Raw genomic sequence first — 25,088 nt, 5'->3', positions numbered from 1 at the left:
TTGATATTGTGGAATCAGTAACACTCCTCGCTTCATTTCAGTAACTACAGATTCAGCTATGTCACCTTTAATTCCTACCCCAAGCTATAACTCAAGGTTTCTCTTTGTAGGTATCTCACAGTGTCTGCCTGACTCTCTCTTAATACCGGCCCACTTCTCTGTTGCTCGCTCTTGCTCTGTCTCTCTCACACACATTCACATTCACTTTGTCTCTTCCTCTCGCACTCTCCCTCCCCCTCTCTCTTTCTCTCTCTCTCTCTGCACTCACTCTGTTTCATAATTATGTGAGAACCCTTCCTTTCAGAAAGGTCTGCTAGTTTTTGTTACAGTACCAGTTCCAATCACATGCCGTTGGAACACATTTGGAGTCGTCACAGGGTGGTTTTGGGGGTGAATTGATTCGACTCTTGACAGTGATCTATAGGTCCCAAAGATGCCAAATTAGCTATTTTCTCCTCCTCCTCCTTTTTTCACTCTACCCTACCTCCCTGTCCCTCTCTGTCTCTCTCTTTCCCCTCCTCTCTCTCTCTAGCCCTGTGTCCAGTACTGGCCAGAGCCTGGTCTACAGCAGTATGGGCCAATGAAGGTTGAGTTCCTGTCCACGTCAGCTGACGACGACGTCATCACTCGTCTGTTCTGTGTCAAAAATGTGACAAGGGTGAGTCACTAAGAGCATGTATACACATACACACACACACACACACACACACACACACACACACACACACACACACACACACACACACACACACACACACCACACACACACACACACAGCCACACACACACACACACACACACACACACACACACACAGTAGATGCGGTCAACCCTATAAAACAACCGTCTCCCTTTTTCAATTTCCTGCTTGTCATTACATTTATGGGCATCTTCTTCCTGCCGGGATACTAAGGGGGACTTTGACCATAATGCATGTCACATCCACAATGTGTGTATTGTAATAGACTCAAATGCAAATTTTCTCTCCCTTTTTATTGGTTCATAAAGCATGTCACAAATTTAAATCAAGTACCTGACGTAGAGAATCAGGCAGAACTCATGAAACAGGCTTCATGTCAATCCCAACTGAAGATACAGGGAGTACTGGTGTTGTCAAAGTCCCCCTTAGTATGCCGGCAGGAAGAAAAGGAAGATGCCTATCAATATTCCCTCCCTACCTCTGTGAAGAATAATAGAGACTTTGTTTGGTGTGCGTGTGCATGTTCGTGCTTGTGTGTATGCCTACGTGCCTTCGTGTGTGTGTCTTAATTATCTCCGTCTGTCTGTCAGAACGGTAGAAAGATCTAAGTTTGTGTACATTGCTGTACTGTGTGTGGGTGTGTAAATGAATAGGTGTGTTGCATCACTGTCAACCAGACTGACCCCTCCATGCGAGGCCTGTCCCTGCTGGCAGGGTGTGACAGGAGGTGTCCATAACCACCCTCATAGAGTGGCATTCTCCTTTCCCCAATCTACCCCTCCTGTCATCCCTCCTCACCTACACTACCTCTCTCTACCTCTCTCCTCCACACTGCACTGTCAAACAGCACCTCACACAACCTGGAAGAATCCCTCCCACAGATAGCATAGTGTCGGGAAATGGTGTGTTTGTCTGTGTGAAACGAGGGTGTGTGCAATTGTTTGTGTGTGTGAAATAGGTCCATAGAAAATCCCACTTCCATGATTGTAACTTCTCCTTGCATCCTATTTGTTTGTGTTAGTCCAATCTGCATGACTTACAGTGCATCCCTAGCTCCTTACTTGTAGGGCTGGAGGCTGTTACAGCTGTCACGTGTGCCCCTGCAGCAGCAGAGTGATATTAATGCAGGTGCTGGTTTGGGCTATAGCTCTGAGCACACATGGACATCTCTCTTTCACACCTCAGGTCCCAGTCTCACCAGCAGAGCTATGAATCTCACACACACTTATGGACACACATGAACGCGCACACGCAGGCAGGAACTCATGCACACACACACACACGCATACACACACTCACATTTAGGTCTCATGAGCTTCATGTTTTCTTTCTATCCTTAGCTCCAGGAGGGCCAGCTAGTAGTGTGTCAGTTCCAGTTTCTGCGCTGGTCAGCCTACCGCGACGTGCCCGATTCCAAGAAGGCCTTCCTCAGCCTACTGGCTCGCGTGCACAAGTGGCAGAGGGAGTGTGGAGATGGCCGCACTGTTGTCCACTGCCTGTGAGTATTCCTGACAATCTGACACACACATGAGTGCTCACATGCACGAACGCAATCACTGACACACAAACACACACACACTGGTGCTCTCGTGTATGCTTCAGTGCTCGCTTCGAGGCAAGCAACACTGAAGCATACAACTGTGTGATCACTCTCCCCATAGCCGATGTGAGCAAGGCCTTTAAACAGGTCAACATCCACAAAGCCGCGGGGCCAGATGGATTACCAGGACGTGTACTCAAAGCATGAGCGAACCAACTGGCAAGTGTCTTCACTGACATTTTCAACTTCTCCCTGACTGAGTCTGTAATACCTACATGTTTCAAGCAGACCACCATAGTCTATGTGCCCAAAGAAGCGAAGGTAACCTGCCTAAATGATTACCGCCCGTAGCACTCAGTGCTTTGAAAGGCTGGTCATGGCTCACATCAACAGCATCCTCCCGGATGACCTAGACCCACGCCAATTCGCATACCGCCCCAACAGATCCAAAGATGATGCAATCTCTATTGTACTCCACAATGCCCTTTCCAACCTGTACAAAAGGAACACCTATGTGAGATTGCTGTTCATTGACTACAGCTCAGCGTTCAACACCATAGCACTCATGAACCTCATCACTAAGCTAAGAACCCTGGGACTAAACACCTCCCTCTGCAACTCCTGACGGGCTGCCCCCAGGTGGTAAGGGTAGGCAACAACACGTCTGCCACGCTGATCCTCAACACTGGGGGCCCTCAGGGGTGTGTACTTTGGCCCCTCCTGTACTCCCTGTTCACCCACGACTGCGTGGCCAAACACGACTCCAACACTATCATTAAGTTTGCTGACGACATAACAGTGGTAGGCCTGATCACCGACAACGACGATATGGCCTATAGGAAGGAGGTCAGAGAACTGGCAGTGTGGTGACAGGACAACAATCTCTCCCTCAATGTGAGCAAGACAAAGGAGCTGATCGTGGACTACAGGAAAAGGCGGACTGAACAGGCCCCCATTAACATCAACGGGACTGTAGTGGAGCGGGTTGAGAGTTTCAAGTTCCTTGGTGTCCACATCACCAACAAACTATCATGGTCCAAACACACCAAGATAGTTGTGAAGAGGGCACAACAACACCTTTTCCCCCTCAGGAGACTCAGGAGATTTGGCATGGGTCCCTAGATCCTCAAAAAGTTTTATAGCTGCACCATTGAGAGCATCCTAACCGGTTGCATCACCACCTGGTATGGCAACTGCTCGGTATCTGAACATAAGGCGCTACAGAGGGTAGTGCGTACGGCCCAGTACATCACTGGGGGCAAGCTTCCTGCCACCCAGGATCTATATAATAGGCGGTGTCAGAGGAAAGCCCATAAAATTGTCAGAGACTCCAGTCACCCAAGTCATAGACTGTTTTCTCTGCTAACGCACGGCAAGCAGTACCGGAGCACCTAGTCTAGGACCAAAAGGCTCCTTAACAGCTTCTACCCCCAAGCCATAAAACTGATGAACAATTATTCGAATGGCAACCGGCCTATTACATTGACCACCCCCCTCCATTTGTTTTGTACACTGCTGCTACTCGCTGTTACTTATCTATGCATAGTCACTTCACCCCTATCTACATGTACAAATTACCTTCACTAACCTGTTCCCCCGCACACTGACACGGTACCGGTACCCCTTGTATTTAGCCTCGTTATTGTTATGTTATTGTGTTACTTTTTATTTTAATACATTTTATTTGCTTTAGTTTATTTTGGTAAATATTTTCTTAGCTCTTCTTGAACTGCACTGTTGGTTAAGTGCTTGTAAGTAAGCATTTCACAGTAAGGTATACACTTGTAGTATTCAGAGCATGTGACAAATAAAGTTTGTTTTGATTTGACACACAGGGACAGACATACACAAACATACACACATAAACAGCAGTACTCCCAGACTGGAGGTCAGCCTTGCCTTTACCTAATCAAACACCAGCAGTCAACATAGCTAGCACCCAATCACAGACAATGAAGTAGGCGTTACCTCTGATAAACACCAGTTCATAAGGCTCAAAGCCAATCAGGTACCAGCCATCAGGAATGCCCCTCCTCAATCAAGAACTACAGAACAACATGAATCAGTGTAAGAGGTGGTTTGAGCAGAAAGCATGGCACCACATGGCTTTTTGGCTGCATTGCACTGTACTCTCCTCCTCTCATAAGAACTCAGTTCAGGACCTGACTGAATATAGAGCTATGGAGCCTTATGCACATCGCTGAATGACAACACGTGCACCTCCGCCACCACAGTCCAAAAAGACATCACACAGTGCTGTCACACAGCAATACCCACGACAACCGGGAAAGAGATTATATCGATGAAATCAATTATGGCTTAATACAGAATGTGCCGGCTCTCACAACAATAAATTCCAGGCTTCCAAACTGCTGACGCCGATTGATCACCTTAATATTGCCCATATTGGCTGCCGCGGCGACTTGGTGTCAGCCTTCCCAGGGTGCATTTCAGGAATGAGGATGTGGCCTCGCCTCCGTTGTTTATTAATGTTCCTTTAGCTTATGATGATATCCCAGACCGTCTAGCAGCACAAAATGCCACACACAACATGCTTACTGGACCCTGTCTTCCTATTTCAAAGCCGCGTTGAGACAATGACTTATCAGTGACCCAAACCCTACTCAGATAATCCCTACCATTTGTTGCTGAGCTGTTGTGGTGCTGCTGCAATGTACATTTTCCCAGTGGTGTTGGCATTCATATTGTAAGTAACCTAATATATTTTCAACTAAATGTCTCTGTCAAAACAACAGATATTCTCAGCGGTAAGCATGTGCCTATGAACCTGAGTTATACTGTTAGCACTGAGATCTTTTGCAATAGTAAGAAGCCCACTGTTAGCACTTCACCCTGCGCTATCAGCTCAAATGTAAATATCACTGTCATGTCTACCTCTGATAAGCCTCCCAGTAAAGCAATAAAAACAATCAAGAATCCCAGAAAAGCACTACAAATAGACTACATTAACTTCTTATGGCTGGGAGCGCAATTTTTACTTTCGGATGAAAAGCGTGCCTAGAGTAAACTGCCTGCTACTCAGGCCCAGAAGCTAACATATGCATATTATTAGTAGATTTGGATAGAAAACACTCTGAAGTTTCTAAAACTGTTTGAATGATGTCTGTGAGTATAACAGAACTAATATGGCAGGCAAAAACCTTAGAAAAACTCCAACCAGGAAGTGGGAAATCTTAGGTTTTTAGGTTTTCAAGTCTTTGCCTATCCAATATACAGTGTAAATTTGGTCCGATTGCACTTCCTAAGGCTTCCACTAGATGTCAACAGTCTTTAGAACCTTGTTTCAGGCTTCTACTGTGAGGGGGAGAGAATAAGAGCTGTTTGACTAAGCGGTCTGGCAGAATGCCATGAGCTAATTCAGGCTCACGGCCGTGAGAGCGAGCTCTGTTCCTTTTCATTTCTAAAGACAAAGGAATTGTCCGGTTGAAACATTATTGAAGATTTTTGAAGATTTAAGATAGATTTTATACATCGTTTGACATGTTTCTACGAACTGTAATATAACTTTTTTGACTTTTCGTGTGGACCTAGTGCTCGTGCCTTGTGGATTTGTGAACTAAACGCGCGAACAAAAAGGAGGTATTTGGACATAAATGATGGACTTTATCGAACAAAACAAACATGTATTGTGGAACTGGGATTCCTGGGAGTGCATTCCGATGAAGATCATCAAAGGTAAGTGGATATTTATAATGCTATTTTGGACTTCTGTTGACTCCACAACATGGCGGGTATCTGTATGGCTTGTTTTGGTCTCTGAGCGCTGTACTCAGATTAATCCATGGTGTGCTTTCGCTGTAAAGCTTTTTTTAAATCTTAGAAATAAGTCTGGCAACATAGCGGATTGGAAAACATGCAGTATATGAGAACTCAGATAGCTAAACTTAACAAAAAGAAGAAGAAACTATACTATGGAACAAAGATAAATGATATGAAGAATGATAGTAAAAGTTCTGGAGTACCTTAAATGAAATTATAGGCTTCTAAACTAAGCTAACTCTAAGCTAACTCAGCTCCGTCCTTCATTGAGGCTAATGGCTCATTCATAATAGTATCAACCAGGTTGGCACCCGGAAGGACTCTGACGTTGTTCACGCTGCTCGTTCACACAGCTCGTTCAGTGGGTAAGTGAATGCTCCTACCACGGTCTTCTCCAAGCATCTTTGACCAGTGTTTTGGCTACCTCTCTGGGATATGTGGGACGGTCGGTAGCGTCCCACCTGGCCAACATCCAGTGAAAATGCAGAGCGCCAAATTCAAATAAATTACTATAAAAATTTAACTTTCATGAAATCACACATTGAATATACCAAATTAAAGCTACACTTTTTGTGAATCCAGCCAACGTGTCAGATTTCAAAAATGCTTTACGGCGAAAGCAAACAATGCTATTATCTGAGGATAGCACCCCAGCTAACAATCACAGACCATCATATTTCAACCCTCCCGGCGCGACACAAAACACAGAAATAAAGATATAATTCATGCCTTACCTTTGACGAGCTTCTTCTGTTGGCACTCCAATATGTCCCATAAACATCACAAATGGTCCTTTTGTTCGATTAATTCCGTCGCTATATATCCAAAATGTCCATTTATTTGGCGCGTTTGATCCAGAAAAACACCGGTTCCAACTTGCACAACGTGACTACAAAATATCTTTAAAGTTACCTGTAAGCTTTGTCCAAACATTTCAAACTACTTTTGTAAAACAACTTTAGGTATTTTTTAACGTAAATAATCAATAAAATTGAAGACGGGAGGATCTGTGTTCAATACCGGAGGAAAACAATGTGGAGCATGCTTTCTGGTCACGCGCCTCTAACAAACAGTACACTTCACTGGAGCCTCATTCTGAACATGGCTACTTCTTCATTTCTCAAAGGACAAACCTCAACCAATTTCTAAAGACTGTTGACATCCAGTGGAAGTGATAGGAACTGCAGGAAGTTCCCTTAAAAATCTGGATTCCCAATGAAAACCATTGAAAAGAGAGTGACCTCAAAAAAATTAAATCTGATTGGTTTGTCCTCGGGTTTCTGCCTGCCAAATAAGTTCTGTTATAGTCACAGACATGATTCAAACAGTTTAAGAAACTTCAGAGTGTTTTCTATCCAATACTAATAATAATGTGCATATATTAGCATCTGGGACTGAGTTTACTCTGGGCACGCTTTTCATCCAAATGTGAAAATGCTGCCCCATCCTAGAGAAGTTAACCTCTAACGAGCCTCTACCCCGGGTCCGGGAGCACCCCCCATCCCCCCACACACTGATTAGCATAGCTAGCATAGCTTCACAAGTAGATAGTAGCATCTAAATATCATTAAATCACAAGTCCAAGACACCAGATGACAGATACAGATCTTGTGAATAAAGCCACATTTCAGTTTTAAAATGTTTTACAGGGAAGACAAAATATGTAAATCTATTAGCTAAACACGTTAGCAAATACACCACTATTCTAACTCCATCAGTTTCTTCTCCTTCAGGGTGCTATCACCAATTCGGCTCCAACTAAGATATTGATATCCACTAACCAAGAAAAAACCTCTTCAGATGACAGTCTGATAACATATTCATGGTATAGGATAGTTTTTTGTAGAAAAAAGTGCATATTTCAGGTAGAAATCACAGTTTACAATTGCACCGACCATCACAAATCGACTGAATTACTAGATAGAGCAACGTGTATGACCAATTTACTCATCATAAAACATTTCATAAAAATAGACAAAGCATAGCAATGGAAAGACCCAGTTCTTGTGATTTCAGACCATATTTCAGATTTTCTAAGCGTTTTTCAGCGAAAACAAATAAATCGATAAGTTAGCATACCACATGTGCAAACGTTACCAGAGCATCGATTCCAGCCAAAGAGCGCTAATAACGTAATCACCGCCAAAATATATTAATTTTTTCACTAACCTTCTCAGAATTCTTCGATGACACTCCTGTAACATCATTTTACAATATACATATACGTTTGTTCGAAAAGGTGCATATTTAGCCATACAAAACCGTGGTTACACAATAAAAATACTAGGAAATCAAGCCTCAATATGTCTGACGTCATCTATCAGAGTGATCTAGTTTAATTGAAAGCTAATCATATACTTGACTAAAAAATACAGGGTTGACAGCAATCGAAAGACAAATTAGTTCTTAATGCAACCGCTGATTTCAATTTTTTAAATTATCCTTACTTTTCAATACAGGGTTGGCCAGTGAGCTATACCCAAACAAAATGGCGAAATATGCGTTTAAAATATTTCGACAGAAACACGATTTATCATATTAAATATGCTTACTTTGAGCTGTTCTTCCATCAGATTCTTGGCAATGTATCCTTTCTATGTTATAAACGTCTTTTGGTCGATAGATGTCCTCTGTCCTTCGAAATATCCACTAACGATCGAACGGGACCCCAAAACGTGTCCAAACTTTCAGAGTGCACAACAAAGAAATTCCTCAAATCGCACTAACGGATATAAATTGCTATAAAACGGTTCAAATTAACTACTTATGATGTTTTTACAACTATAACGACTGAAAACGACCGGAGAAATATTGCTGGTTAGACAACGATTTGGAACGAGGCAAGTCCGATGGCCTTCACGCTTCAGGCGCACGACGAGAAAGGGCGGTCCCTAAACATTTTGTGGTTTTATAATGGCTGGGATGTGCAATAGATTTCATTCAAAACGTGATGACGTACAGACACCCAGAGGAAGACGTAGGCAGTGTCGGTTTCTTCATAGCATTCACTGTTCGCCTTAAAAACAGACCCCAGATCAGGGGTAAAAATTTCTGAAATCTGAACCCTGTCATGAAAAGTGCTGTGAAATTGTTCTGTACCACTCAGAGACAAAATTCCACTTCTATAGAAACTAGAAGGTGTTTTCTATCCAATAATAACAATAATATCCATATTGTACGATCAAGAATTTAGCACGAGGCAGTTTAATTTGGAGACCCAAATATGCTAATGCGGAACAAGCAACCCCCTATAGTTGCAAGAAGTTAATGCACCGCATACTGCTTGTATCCACGTTGGTCATCTTCCGCTCATTTATTAAAGTGCAGCCAGGATCCATACAGTGAGCAAGTTGTCCGCTTTCTCTCTGTTTATCGTACTGGTGCCTGTGTGTTGCTTGTGTGTTTGCCATTTCACTGGCAGCACTTGTTTTCGGGATGTGTGGGTTGTGTTTGCGAACTCATTTTAGCTCACAACAAGCTTGTAGCATGGCTAATACTAAAAAAACTCTGCAAAACTCAATGTGGAAGAGGAATACGTCTCAAGCACTACACTCCATGAACTAATTGATCAATGAAAATAGTTCTATAAAGATCTAATAGATCTGCTGGATCTGGAAAATAACGCTGAGTTCTTTATTGATTCTACCGACAAAAGGGTTGATGATCTGTTTAAGAGTTCCTTACAGTTACTTCCCATTTTCTTTGCTGATGATGCTAATTTGATTTTATCACAATAATTTTTATTCACTAATTAATAAAGCCAACTCAGTCATGGCAAAATCTTCTGAACAAATTATCTTTAAATGTAAAAAAAATCCTACTTTATTGAATTCACTAGTATGAATAAGAAATATTATACAGAAAAAATATCCATCATCTCAATTGGTGGGAATGAAATGGAACAAGTCATTTTCAGAGTATTAATTGATGAAAAGTTATCCTGGAAAGATCATATTCAATTTTTTTGCAGCAAAGTGATGGAAGATTAGTGGTTTGGTTCATCAGGCTTGCTTCCTAACTCTATACAATAGCTTAACTTAACCATATCTCATTTACTGTAATATTGCCTGGGCCAGTACTGTACGTATGCCTCCTACCTAAACAAAGTACTCATCATACAAAAAGACTAGCCAACTCTAATTACCTAGCTCCATCTGCTCTCCATCTGAAACTCAATATATTTATTTTACGACAATAATGTATGCCAATCATGCACTTTCATCTACAAATACTCATACCTCCCACAGTGTACCTAAACCCTTCAATGGATTCGTCCAGGTTCATTCTGAAATTCACCTATACAACACAAAACACAATAACATTCACCCTCCCCAATGCCGCACCTCACATAGTCAATTCTCTATCAGATACAGAGGTACCATACTCTGGAATTCTTATCTTCACATTGTTGAAACATCATCATCCCTCAATAACTTCAAGCGGAGACTGGGGGTCAGCCTGATGAACCAAACTACTCAGTAATCTCCTCCAAATAACCTAACTCTCACATGCACACATATTTTAGAACTTACAATATGTACTGTATATAGTTTTTTTGTAGTGTGGTTTTCATATAAGCCCTTGTGCTTCCAACCACACCTGCACCCCGTTAAAAATGTATATACTGTATATGTATGGTTGGTTTTTTTGGTGCAAAAAAAAATTAAATAACAAAAACCCTTTGATATTGCCAACCTCTTTTAAAGATTTTTTTTTTTACTAGATTAGCTAACTTTGGCATGACATGCAAACAACAAATGCTGACTTCATATTCATACATAATGGACCAAATAATGAAACACAAGCACTGTAGCTTTGAATTCGGCAAAGTGAGCAGAAAAAATTATTGCTATCTATAAATAAGGATAAACCACCTGGAACCGACAACCTGGATGGTAAATTACAGACGTTGGTAACGGAATACATTGCGACTCCTATTTGCCACATCTTCAATCTAAGCCTAGAAGACAGTGTGCCCTCAGGCCTGGATGGAGGCGAAGGTCATTCCACTGCCCAAAAATAGCAAAGCACCCTTTAATGGTTCAAACAGCAGACCAATCAGCTTGTTAACAGTGCTTAGCGAGCTTTTGGAAGAAATCGTGTTCGACCGAATACAATGTTATTTTACAGATATTTTTTTACAGACTATGCTTATAGGGGAGGACACACAACATGCCTCCTACCTACACTGACACAAATGACTGATTGACTGAAAGAAAATTATAATAATGTGATTGTGGGAGCTGTTTTGTTATACTTCCGTGCAGGCTTTGATATCACTGTTCATAACATATTGTTGAAAGAACGTAGGTGTTATGGATTAACCTCTAACGAGTCACCCTCCCGGATCTGGGATCCTCCTCATCAAAAAAGCTGACTAGCATAGCCTAGCCTAACGCGACAGGGATATCATATAATATCATTTCATGAAATCACAAGTCCAATACAGCAAATGAAAGATAAACATCTTGTGAATCCAGCCATCATTTCCAATTTTTAAAATGTTTTACAGCGAAAACACAAAATATATTTATATTAGCTCACCACAATAGCCAAACACACAACGCCATGTTTTCACCATGTTTCCACCGCAAAGGTAGCTTTCACAAAACCCACAAATAGAGATAAAATGAATCACTAACCTTGAACAACTTCATCAGATGACAGTCTTATAACATCATGTTATACAATACATTTATGTGTTGTTCGAAAATGTGCATATTTGAGGTATAAATCATAGTTTTACATTGCAGCCACCATCACAAATAGCACCAAAACAGCCAGAATAATTACAGAGAGCAACGTGAAATACATAAATACTCATCATAAAACATTTATGAAAAATACATRGTGTACAGCAAATGAAAGACAAACATCTTGTGAATCCAGCCAATATTTCAGATTTTTTAAGTGTTTTACAGCGAAAACACAATATAGAATTATATTAGCTTACCACAATAGCCAAAAACACAACCCATTTATCAGCAGCAAAAGTTAGCGATCGCAAAAAAACAGCAAAAGATATATAGTTTTTCACTAACCTTGAGCTTCATCAGATGACAGTCCTATAACATCAGGTTATACAATACACTTATGTTTTRTTCGAAAATGTGCATATTTAGAGCTGAAATCCGTGGTTATACATTGTGAAAACGTAGCAATTTTTTCCAGAATCTCCGGATATATTTCTGACACTCACCKATTCTGACCAAATAACTCATCATAAACTTTACTAAAAAATACATGTTGTACAGCAAATGATAGATACACTAGTTCTTAATGCAATCGCCGTGTTAGAATTCTAAAAATAACTTTAGTACGACATCCAGCTTACGTTATAGCGAGACAGCGCCCAAAATCAGGGCAGAAAATAATAATAAACATTTGACAGAAATACGAAATAACATCATAAATGGGTCCTACTTTTGCTGAGCTTCCATCAGAATCTTGTACAAGGGGTCCTTTGTCCAGAATAATCGTTGTTTAGATTTAGAATGTCCTCTTCGTCTGTCGAATTAGCAACCAAAGCTAGCCAAGTGGCGCAAAGCTGTCCATCGTCACCAAACGCAGAGAACGGAACACGCCAAAACTCCCGATAAACGTTCAATAATCTGATAAAACTATATTGAAAAAACATACTTTACGATGATATTATCACATTTATCAAATAAAATCAAAGCCGGAGATATTAGCCGTCTATAACGAACGCTTTTCAGAAGGCAATCCAGAGTTGCTGAACAAAGGAAATTGGGGTCATGTCATTCCAAGAGCTCTCTTTTGACCTCAGATAAAGCTAGACACCCCATTCCACCTCTCACTRCCTATTGACATCTAGTGGAAGGCGTATGAAGTGCATGTATATCCATAGATTTCAAGCAAATGAATAGGGAGGCCCTGGAACAGAGCCTCGATTTCAGATTTTTCACTTTCTGACAGGAAGTTTGCTGCAAAATGAGTTCTGTTTTACTCACAGATATAATTCAAACGGTTTTAGAAACGTGAGAGTGTTTTCTATCCAATTAGTATAATATGCATATTGGTACGAGCAAGAATAGAGTACGAGGCCGTTTAAATGGGCACGATTTTTTCCCAAAGTGAAAACAGCGCCTCTATCCCAAACAGGATACATCATGTTGTAACATCACGTAATCTAACCAAAAAACTCATCATATTTACTAAAAAATACATGTTGTGCAGCAAATGAAAGATACACTGGTTCTTAATGCAACCGCTGTGTTAGATTTTTTTAAAAAAATGACTTCAGTACAACATACAGCATGCAATATTGTGGACAGCGCTCACCTATTCTCCGCCTTGTTGGAGCCAACATATTCCACAAAATACGAAATATCATAAATATTCTCTTACTTTTGATGATCTTCCAGAATGTTGTGCAAGGAGTCCTAGTTCAAGATAAATCGTTGTTTTTGTTTTAGAATGTCCATTCTTTCGGAATTAGTAACTTTGGCTAGCCATGTGGAGGGCACATGTTCAAGAAATCTTTGCGTACTGAACGAAAATTCCCAAATTCCCAATAAACGTCGATTTAAACTGGTCAAACTCGGTTGAAAATCCTACTTTAGGATGTTTTTCTCATATGTATCCAATAAAATCAGAGCCGGAGCATTTCATCGTGTATACGTAACGCATTTCAGAAGACAATGTTAGGTTCCTGGTGCGCATTTGAATACTGACAAGAACGGACCTGTCACTCCAAAAGCTTCTCATTCGGTCTTAGATCTAACAGCTAGACACCCCATTCAACATTCTACTGCCTGTTGACATCTAGTGGAAGGCGTATGAAGTGCGTACAGATCCATAAATATAAGCCAGTTGAATAGGCAGGCCCTGACACAGAGCCCCATTTTCAGAATTTTCACTTCCTGTTTGGAAGTATGCTGCCAAATGAGTTCTGTTTTACTCACAGATATAATTCAAACAGTTTTAGAAACTTCAGAGTGTTTTCTATCCAACAGTAATAATAATATGCATATTGTATGATCTATAACAGAGTACGAGGCCATTTAATTTGGGCACAATTTTTTCCCAAAGTGAAAACAGCGCCCCCTATTGAGAAGAAGTTAACATCCTCTGATTTATCATGGATGGACAGTTACCTGTCCAATAGAACACAGAGGGTTTTCTTTATTGGAAGCCCCTCTAATGCAAATTCGTTTGAGTGGGGTGTACAACAGGGCAGTTGGCTTGGACCATTGTTGTTTTCTGTGTTTATTAATGACCTTACATTGACCTTGAATAAAGCCTGTGTGTCCATGTATGTTGACGACTCAACAGTATACAGTGCCTTTGGAAAGTATTCAGACCCATTGACTTTTCCACATTTTGTTACGTTTTGTTACCTTATTCTAAAAAAAAATGTTTTTTTTTATTCCCTCATCAATCTACACAATACTCCATAATGACAAAGCAAAAACATGTTTTTAGAAATTGTTGCTAATTTAATAAAAAATTTCAACTGAAATATCACATTTACATAACTATTCAGACAGTTTCCTCAGTACTTTGTTGAAGCACCTTTGGCAGCAATTACAGCATAGAGTCTTCTTGGGTATGACGCTACAAGTCTGGCCTACCTATATTTGGGAAGTTTCTCCCATTCTTCTCTGCAGATCCTCTCAAGCTCTGTCAGGTTGGGTGGGGAGTGCTGCTGCACAGCTATTTTCAGGTCTCTCCAGAGATGTTTGATCGGGTTCAAGTCCGGGCTCTGGCTGGGCCACTCAAGTACATTCAGAGACTTGTCTCCGAAGCCACTCCTACGTTGTCTTGGCTGTGTGCTTAGGGTCATTGTCCCATTGGAAGGTGAACCTTCGCCTCACTCTGAGGTCCTGAGCATTCTGGAGCACGTTTTCATCGGACTCTCAGACCATGAGAAACAAGATTCTCTGGTCTGATGAAACTAAGATTGAACTCTTTAGCTTAAATGCCAAGTGTCACGTCTGGAGGAAACCTGAGGAGGAAACCATCACTACAGTGAAGCATGGTTGTGGCAACATCATGCTGTGGGGATGTTTTTTAGCTGCAGGGACTGGGAGACTAGTCAGGATGAATGCACTAGCTGTGGGCCACTCTGGATGGGAGCGTCTGCTGAATGGATAAATTGTAATATAAATGTATTGCTGCTATGTATATTTGTGTATATTATGCATTTTATCTGTTGTGTTGTTTCCTGCCTCGGCAGCAGCTAATTGGGGATCCTACTAAATACTAAAATCCTAGCATCTTCACACTGAAGGTTGTGTTTCAACTCCTCCTTCTCTAACAACTCCTCCCTGTCTTATAGGAATGGCGGTGGGCGCAGTGGGACATTCTGTGCCAGCACCATCCTGCTGGAGATGATCCAGTACCAGAACATGGTGGACATCTTCTACTCCATCAAGACGCTCCGCAACTCCAAACCCAACATGGTGGAGTCACTGGTAGGTGGAGTGGAGCTGGCCGGCTGCAATTTAGCTTTGGAGTATTTTAGCGAGGAATTCCGTCCCGGGTTAAGCGCACATAAATGGAACATAATTGCCTTTTTATGCGCTTTTCTCTCTATGCATATTCCGACCTTGAATTTTAGCATGAAAATAGCATGCTATTCACCCACTATTCGTATTATGACTTTGACTTAATTCCCTAGTATTTCCACCACATTTACACGCGAGAAAACCATGATTGAGGAAACCATGAATAAGGTCTAGCGAACCAACCAGTTCCAAGTGGAAAAATAATCTATTAAATGTTTTCCCCATGGAAATAACACCATTCTCCATGCAGTGTAATTTACAATTTGATAAGATCTATTGATAAGAGCTAGGTAAATAAGTAATCCGTTTGGATAAGGTGATTGTAAATATAAATTACACTTATTTTAGATCTATTTTACCTTATGATTGCAGACAAATGTGAAACCAGTCATATGACAGCAAACTGAAGCATGTCAACATATCAACTTTCCCAGAGTAAAGTTTATGAAATGCTGTGCCATTATGCAGAATTTAAATTGTACGTATGGCCTTTTAACTTGCAGGGCACTCTCGAATGTCATAATGATTGGCTACCCCGACTTTCTCTGTCTCCTATTTCTATCATGTTAAATATCAGTATCGACTGTCAGTAGACCTAAAACCACACATATTCAGTGAACAATAAAATGTTATTTGATTTTGATTTGATTTACTGTTAGGCAATATCAACTGAAAGAAACTATCTTATTATTCAGTTTAATTACATTGTTTTGTTTACTTTCATTTACTTCCTCTGTAAACGCTTCATGGCCGTTCAGTTGTTGCTGAGGATCATTACTAACAGTTGATAATATAAAATAAGACATGTAGGCTAATTTAATCATTATGAATTAGAGCGCATGGCGCAATACTTGACTGTGTCATCACACAGTTCCATGGTTAATGCAGCAATAGACAACGATATTCTCCCTATTTTAATTATATCTACACTAATCTTCCAACATTACCATGGGTTGAAGAACTGAATGTGGCAATTTTCAGCATGAATCAAACCACTGTTTTCTTTCTTTCCTGTGTAAAGGCTCTCCAAACCTGGTTTTATGATTCATAAATACTTTCCGAAACCTAAATAATCTACAMGATCAGAGTATTTTTTTAATCTACCAGTTGATGCTGAAATGGAGACGAATATGCATGTATTTAGAAGGCATTCTTTCATTGATCCCTCATATTCTGAACCCGTTCTTTCAATGTTTAAAAAAAAATTAAATAAATATTTAACCTTTATTTAACCAGGGAGGCTAGTTGAGAACAAGTTCTCATTTACAACTGCGACCTGACCAAGATAAAGCAAAGCAGTTCGACACATACAACAACACAGAGTTACATATGGAAGAAACAAACATACAGTCGTGGCCAAAAGTTTTGAGAATGACACAAATATTAATTTCCACAAAGTTTGCTGCTTCAGTGTCTTTAGATATTTTTGTCAGATGTTACTATGGAATACTGACGTATAATTACAAACATTTCATAAGTGTCAAAGGCTTTTATTGACAATTACATAAAGTTGATGCAAAGAGTCAATATTTGCAGTGTTGACCCTTCTTTTTCAAGACCGCTGCAATCTGCCCTGGCATGCTGTCAATTAACTTCTGGGCCACATCCTGACTGATGGCAGCCCATTCTTGCATAATCAATGCTTGGAGTTTGTCAGAATTTGTGGGATTTTGTTTGTCCACCCGTCTCTTGAGGATTGACCACAAGTTCTCAATGGGATTAAGGTCTGGGGAGTTTCCTGGCCATGGACCCAAAATATCGATGTTTTGTTCCCCGAGCCACTTAGTTATCACTTTTGCCTTATGGCAAGGTGCTCCAACATGCTGGAAAAGGCATTGTTCGTCACCAAACTGTTCCTGGATGGTTGGGAGAAGTTGCTCTCGGAGGATGTGGTTGGTACCATATTCTTTATTCATGGCTGTGTTCTTAGGCAAAATTGTGAGTGAGCCCACTCCCTTGGCTGAGAAGCAACCCCACACATGAATGGTCTCAGGATGCTTTACTGTTGGCATGACACAGGACTGATGGTAGCCCTCACCTTGTCTTCTCGGACAAGCTTTTTTCCGGATGCCCAAATAATCGGAAAGGGGATTAATCCGAGAAAATGACTTTACCCCAGTCCTCAGCAGTCCAATCCCTGTACTTTTGCAGAATATCAGTCTGTCCCTGAAGTTTTTCCTGGAGAGAAGTGGCTTCTTTGCTGCCCTTCTTGACACCAGGCCATCCTCCAAAAGTCTTCGCCTCACTGTGCGTGCAGATGCACTCACACCTGCCTGCTGCCATTCCTGAGCAAGCTTGTACTGGTGGTGCCTCGATCCCGCAGCTGAATCAACTTTAGGAGACGGTTCTGGGCTTGCTGGACTTTCTTGGCGCCTGAAGCTTCTTCACAACAATTGAACCGCTCTCCTTGAAGTTCTTGATGATCCGATAAATGGTTGATTTAGATGCAATCTTACTGGCAGCAATATCCTTGCCTGTGAAGCCTTTTTGTGCAAAGCAATGATGACAGCACATGTTTCTTTGCAGGTAACCATGGTTGACAGAGGAAGAAAATGATTCAAGCACCACCCTCCTTTTGAAGCTTCCAGTCTGTTATTCGAACTCAATCAGCATGAAGATGATCTCCAGCCTTGTCCTCGCCAACACTCACACCTGTGTTAACGAGAGAATCACTGACATGATGTCAGCTGGTCCTTTTGTGGCAGGGCTGAAATGCAGTGGAAATGTTTTTTGGGGATTCAGTTCATTTGCATGGCAAAGAGGGACTTTGCAATTAATTGCAATTCATCTGATCACTCTTCATAACATTCTGGAGTATATGCAAATTGCCATCATACAAACTGAGGCAGTAGACTTTGAACATTTATATTTGTGTCATTCTCAAAACTTTTGGCCAAGACTGTACAGTCAATAATACAAGTAGAAAAAGTCTATATACAGGTTTTGCAAATGAGGTAAGATAAGGGAGGTAATACAATAAAATAGGCCATAGTGGCGAGGTAATTACGATACAGCAATTAAACACTGGAGTGATAGATGTGCAGAAGATGGATGTGCAAGTAATGTATTCTAGTCTGTCGACAAAATTCTAACTATACTGAACAAAAATATAAACACAACATGTAAAGTGTATGTTCCATATGCATAAATTCCATATTTCTCTCAAATGTTGTGCACAAATTTGTTTACATTCCTGTTAGTGAGCATTTCTCCTTTGCCAAGATAATCCATCCACCTGACAGGTGTGGCATATCAAGAATCTGATTAAACAGCATGATCATTACACAGATGCATCTTGTGCTGGGGACAATAAAGGGCCACTCGAAAATGTGGTGTTTAGTCACACAACATAATGACACAGATGTTTCAAGTTTTGAGGGAGCAAGCAATTGGCATGCTGATTGCAGGAATGTCAACCAGAGCTGTTACAAGATAATTTAATGTTAATTTCTGTACCATTAGCCGCATCCAACGTCGTTTTAGAGAATTTGGCAGTACGTCCAACCGGCCTCACAATCTCAGACCATGTGTAACCTGGCTCCCAAGTGGGTGGGCCTATGCCCATCCATGGCTGCGCCCCTGCCCAGTCATGTGAAATCCATAGATTAGGGTCCCAGGAATTTATTTAAATTTACTGATTTCCTTATATGAGCTGTAACTCAGTAAAACCATTGAAATTGTTGCATGTTGCGTTTATATATATTTTTTGTAAAGTATTAAAGGAGCACCATATTTAACGGGATGACTTAAGATAAATGTACTAAAAACCCTATTGAATGAAATTTCGACGAGAAAATCTGTTGGTTCAGCCAGTGGGAGGGTTTTCAGCAATTGAATTACATTTATTTAGAATACCGAAAAAGGTACGTCTGAATACTAAATACTGAGAGGTGTGTGGGAAAGGCATGTGTAGGAAAGGCCTACATTCCGAAGTAGGGATCGGGCCTAAGATGACATTGAATTTCAATTCAAGACTTAAAAAGTTATCTTTTATTGAAGCTTTTTAAATTTTTCAGTTCCTGAGTTTAAATGGATTTGATCCTAACCCTACATATCACTACCATTGTTGATGTATGTAACTAATGCATGTACGTGTGTATTCTGCAGGACCAATACCGATTCTGCTACGACCTTATCCTGGAGTACTTGGACTGCATAGAAGATAGCATGAGATAGCAATGTTCTATAGCTGGTGCATCTCGTGGGCTGTGACTGCTGACTGGGTTACATACCCTGTGACCCCCTCAACATTTACTTTATTGTTTGGATTAATGGGCCTAAGGTGTTGTGAAGGACAAGAATATAAAAAAGGGGGAAATGCTCCTCACTTTTAACCCTTTAATGTACAGCTGTGGTTTCCTCCATTTTATTGTTGACGATATTTGTTTTCATTTATGATACTTTCAGCTTCGTTTTTGTGCGTTTTTGGTATTTGCCTCTGGACTGGAGCTCTTTTGTGCTAAATGTTTCTGTGGCGTCAACGATGGAGAAACATGAGAGAGTACCTGTGGAGAGGTTACCCTGCCTTTCATAATTTTTCTTCAAACATGGATGGCCCGGGCAGTTTTTTGTCTTGTTGATGAGAGTCTGGAGCTAAAAACAGAATTTGACTCTACATGGAAGTGTTCCGGTCTCTCCAAGAGCCACAGCAAATGCAGTCTACTGTGGTGAATACAAGATATCTCTACCACAAACTGCTTTACCGTCCACTAACACTGGGGAAGATATAGTACAACTCAATGGAATGATTTCAATGGGCTACATGAAAAACAGTGCTTTGCGTAATACATTTTCCAATTTGGCAGTGCTATGATAAATAGATGAGAGTCATCGAGACATAGGAGGATGAAGTACAATTTTATGTGTTTGCCACTTTTTGTGATGGGCCAACCTGGTATGTCATAAGACTGATCCAATGCCAATCAAACGGGATGCCTAACCTGTCACTTAATTTAATCACGTCAATCCCACAGACTGACTTGAATCCTGTCTTCACTTTGTTCTACTCCTTCATGTTGATACATGTACAGTGCATTTGGAAATTATTCAGACCCCTTGACCTTTTCCACACTTTATTCTGATACACCCTTATTCTAAAATGGATGACATACTTTTGTTCCTCATCAATCTACACACAATACCCCATAATGACAAAGCAAAAACAGGTATTTTTTTTTGCAAATGTATAAAAAAACACCGGAAATACCTTATTTACATAAGTATTCAGACCCAAAATTTAATTCAGGTGCATCCTGTTTCCATTGATCATATTTGGGATGTTTCTACAACTTCATTGGAGTCCACCTGTGGTAAATTCAATTGATTGGACATGATTTGGAAAGGCACACACCTGCCTATATAAGTTTCCACAATTGACAGTGCATGTCAGAGCAAAAACTAAGTTGTGAGGTCAAAGGAATTGTCCGTAGAGCTCTGAGACAGGATTGTGTCGAGAAACAGATCCGGGGAAGGGTACCAAAAAATGTCTGCAGCATTGAAGTTCCCCAAGAACACAGTAGCCTCCATCATTCTTAAATGTAAGAAGTTTGGAACAATCAGGAATTTTCCTAGGGCCTGCCGCTCGGCGAAACTGCGCCAACGGGGGAGAAAGGCCTTGGTCAGGGAGGTGACCAAGAACCCGATGGTCACTCTGACAGAGCCCCAGAGTTCCTCCGGGGAGATGGGAGAACCTTCCAGAAGGACAACCATTTCTGCAGCACTCCACCAATCAGGCCTCTATGGTAGAGTGGCCAGACGGAAGCCACTCCTCAGTAAAAGGCACRTGAAAGCCCGCTTGGAGTTTGCCAAAAGGTACCTGAAGACTCTCACACCATGAGAAACAAGATTCTCTCATCTGATGAAACCAATATTTAACTATTTGGCCTGAATGCTAACCGTAACGTCTGGGGGTAACCTGGCACCATCCCTACGGTGAATGAAGCATGGTGGTGGCAGCATCATGCTGTGGGGATGCTTTTCAGTGGCAGGGACTAGTCAGGATAGAGGGAAAGATGAACGGAGCAAAGTACAGAGATTCTTGATGAAAACCTGCTCCAGAGCGTTCAGGACCTCAAACTGGGGTGAAGGTTTACCTTCCAAAAGGATAACGACCGTAACCACACAGCCAAGACAGCGCAGGAGTGGCCCAGCCAGGCCCAACAAGTCTCTGAATGTACTTGAGTGGCCCAGCCAGAGCCCGGACTTGAACCCGATTGAACATCTCTGGAGAGACCTGAAAATAGCTCTGCTGCGACGCTCTCCATCTAACCTGACGGAGCGTGAGAGGCTCTGCAGAGAAGAATGGGAGAAACTCCCCAAATACAGGTGTGCCTAGCTTGTAGCTTCATACACAAGGAGACTCAAGGCTGTAATCGCTGCGAAATGTGCTTCAACAAAGTACTGAGTAAAGGGTCTGAATACTTATGTAAATGTGATATTTCAGTGTTTTATTTGTAATACATTTACAAACATTTCTAAAAACCTGTTTTTGCTTTGTCATTATGGAATATTGTGTGTAGATTGATGAGGGGGGAAAAACTATTTAATCTCCTTTAGAATAAGGCTGTAATGTAACAAAATGTGGAAAACGTCAAGGGGTCTAAATACTTTCCGAATGCACTGTATTTGTAAAACCACTGTTCTAAATGTGGATTTGTGCAATATGATGACCCTCTTATGGGGTAGTCTTGAAAGAAGTGCAGTGGTACAGAATGATTTAAGAGGCTGAGTCAGTAGAGAAAGATGTATAAGACATGTAAAGAGTTAAAACTGCCACTTTATCTGTGACCACTTGTCCATATGAGCAGTCCTTGTAGGACATCTGTGTTCTCTATCATTTGATGTGGTTTGACTCCCAGATAGGAATCCCTAAAAGGAATACAATTGAAGAGATACTCAAATACATTTCAATATGGGCCTCCTGGGTGGCGTCTAAGGCACTGCATCGCAGGCTCTGTCGCAGCCGGCCGGGAGGCCCATGGGGCGGCGCACAATTGGCCCAGCGTCGTCCGGGTTAGGGAGGGTTTGGCCAGCAGGGATATCCTTGTCTCATCGCGCACTAGCGACTCCTGTGGCGGGCCGGGCACAGTGCACGCTGACCAGGTTGCCAGGTCTACGGTGTTTCCTCCGACACATTGGTGCGCCTGGCTTCCGGGTTGGATGGGAATTGTGTCAAGAAGCAGTGCGGCTTGGTTGGGTTGTGTTTCGKAGGACGCATGGCTCTCGACCTTCGCCTCTCCCGAAATCCGTACGGGAGTTGCAGCGATGAGACAAGACTGTAACTACTACCAATTGGATACCATGAAATTGGGGAAAAAATAAAATAAAAAATACATTTCAATATAAATTGGCCCCAAGTTACATAAATCTGCTCTTACTTTTTGTGCACCGTGTGCGTTTTACTGTGTGTTTTACTGTGCTGGGGACTCCATTGATGTTCACACCAAACAAACAGGGGGAGTGGAAAACCTGGTTTTACCCAACCATGACCTTGTTCCACAATACAGACTGGTGTAACTAACCCATTAGACCCTGTCTGTATGAAAATACCCAGCTCGCATACAGTATGCATGTTGGACTGTATAGACTATTATATGATCTGTGCTGAGACCCCGATCTCAAATTAAATGAAAAGTGTCCATAACCCATAGAACACTAATATGAAGCAAATCCCCTTTGGGATTTTAAATAAAACCTTTTGTGGCTAAATCAAGGGTCAGTAAACCAATATCTCTACTAATACCCACCAAGTGAGAACATAAGCAGTTCTCTTTATTTTGCTTTTTCTGAAGATGATCTCAGTGTCTTACTGTGCTRTAATGGTGGTGCAAATGTCACTCTTATTGACCAGAAGGAGTTCCTCCTCCTAAAAAAGCCCTCTCCTTGGGACTGGGACCTTACAATGAGTGGCATTCACCCCAACCACGACAGCTAAGACAGACCCAGTCCCTGCTGGTTCTTAAATCCACGGTCTGGTCAAAGCACCAGGATGGAGGAAGTGGAGAAAGAGAGAGTATTCCAGACCCAAACAGGGTCTTAAAAATCTGACAGATGTGCATCTTTTTAATGCAAAACTGGAAGAGGAAAATGGTGAGGCTTGCTAGTGCAGCACTTCCTGGGTTGTGTTGGGCACTTCATGTGCAAAAGGCAACATTGCTCGTCTTTGGAATCCCTGGACTCCAAAAGTTAGTGCCTGGACACTTATTTGAGGTTTGAGAGTATACGTGTACATATAGATGTATATTTATTGTATGTTCTGTGACTAATTACTATCTGTTTGCCCAGAGTAAAGATGTACAGTAAGTGACCACAAAGCAGTACATGACCATCATTCTAGCCCTGTCTATACCTGGTTATAACTTGCATCTTTTGTCCTGATCTTGTCTACATTCTGATTGTGCCCACATTTTTTGACAGGTGTAGACGATCAAAAGACACATTGTGAATCACATCATCCTCAGGAGGTAGTCAGACACGATCTATCTGTAACAGAGAAACCATTTAAAATCATAATTATTCCTCCCTCTAAAATCTTTGACAGGTGGCACTATTGACTGATTACATAAATATGTCTTACAATAAATAAATATTATTTTGAAAGAATAGCTGTGAAATAATTTGTATAAAGGAAGGGACSTGGAAATCTGGTCACAATGCAGACTCAGTGGATGGATAACAGACACATGTTATTTGATTTCTGCATTGTTGGGGTTAGAGCTTGCAAGAAATGCATTTCACTGTACTTGAAAATTGTAATACCATGCGTAGACACATTTCTGGAAGTGTGGGTACAATCAGAATGTAGACAAGGACAAAGGACCTATTTTAAAGTAAGTATAAACGGGTATAAACGGGGCATCTGAGTTTAATACCATCGGATTATTTGCCACATTTTGGCACCGATCTTGGACGTTTTTCTCTGAGTGCCATTCCAAAGCCCTTCCATCTAAAAAGCACGCCTCTGACCATCATCAACGCATGTGTGAATCCAAATGTTCTGCTTCTTCAAATCAGTTTGCCTTTTTCTTCCACTTCAAAGACATTCTCATTGACATTCAAATTTTCGTTACTTGGCGCTCTATTCAATCTGTAAAGCTGAAGTATTACAGATTCTGCCATAGAAATGTAAAGGTAATTCCTGATTGTGCCGACCTATGCAGCATTTACTGTGTTATGCAGTCTCCACTAAAGCAGGAACATTACCTTTAAACTTAAATCACGCTATAAAGCTGAACTTATTGTGTATTTCCACATAGCTGTCAGTGGGAACTGAACGCAATTTACTTTTTCAAAGCTCTCATGATCCTTTCGCAATGACAGTAATTGCTTGAGTGGGCCGCCCCCATTAGTTCCTTCTTGCGTGTTTCTGTATGATATTGGAACAAGACTACTGTGTTTCTGACCATGTATTTGTGGGGCAGGGTGTGTATGTAAAAAGAGAGAGAGGGAGGCAAAATAACGGAAATATATTTGGGGGGTGTGAGCGGGTTTTTGTTCTGAAGAATAACAACCATCAACAATAAAAATGTATTGAGACAAA

General features: G+C 41.2%; 1 protein-coding gene across 1 annotated transcript; it reads left to right on the top strand.

Annotated features, from left to right (window-relative positions):
• Positions 1-339: 339 nt before the first annotated feature.
• Positions 340-25,088, top strand: LOC112072059 (receptor-type tyrosine-protein phosphatase U-like). The gene is made up of 4 exons (XM_024139475.2): positions 340-658; positions 2,041-2,198; positions 15,322-15,457; positions 19,658-25,088. The coding sequence occupies exons 1-4, from the start codon at positions 581-583 to the stop codon at positions 19,724-19,726; spliced, it is 441 nt and encodes a 146-aa protein (XP_023995243.1). The 5' UTR covers positions 340-580; the 3' UTR covers positions 19,727-25,088.

This window comes from Salvelinus sp. IW2-2015, unplaced genomic scaffold (assembly GCF_002910315.2).
Source record: "Salvelinus sp. IW2-2015 unplaced genomic scaffold, ASM291031v2 Un_scaffold1810, whole genome shotgun sequence".
NCBI lineage: Eukaryota > Metazoa > Chordata > Actinopteri > Salmoniformes > Salmonidae > Salvelinus > Salvelinus sp. IW2-2015.
Note: the sequence above shows the minus strand (reverse complement) of the source record. Positions and strands in the feature narration are given on the sequence as shown.

Excerpts from the sequence above, each read along its gene's own strand:
- LOC112072059 (XM_024139475.2), top strand. The coding sequence starts at position 581 with ATGAAGGTTGAGTTCCTGTCCACGTCAGCTGACGACGACGTCATCACT. Across the intron at positions 2,199-15,321 it reads CGCACTGTTGTCCACTGCCT|GAATGGCGGTGGGCGCAGTG; the intron begins GTGAGTATTCCT and ends CCTGTCTTATAG. Across the intron at positions 15,458-19,657 it reads CCAACATGGTGGAGTCACTG|GACCAATACCGATTCTGCTA; the intron begins GTAGGTGGAGTG and ends TGTATTCTGCAG.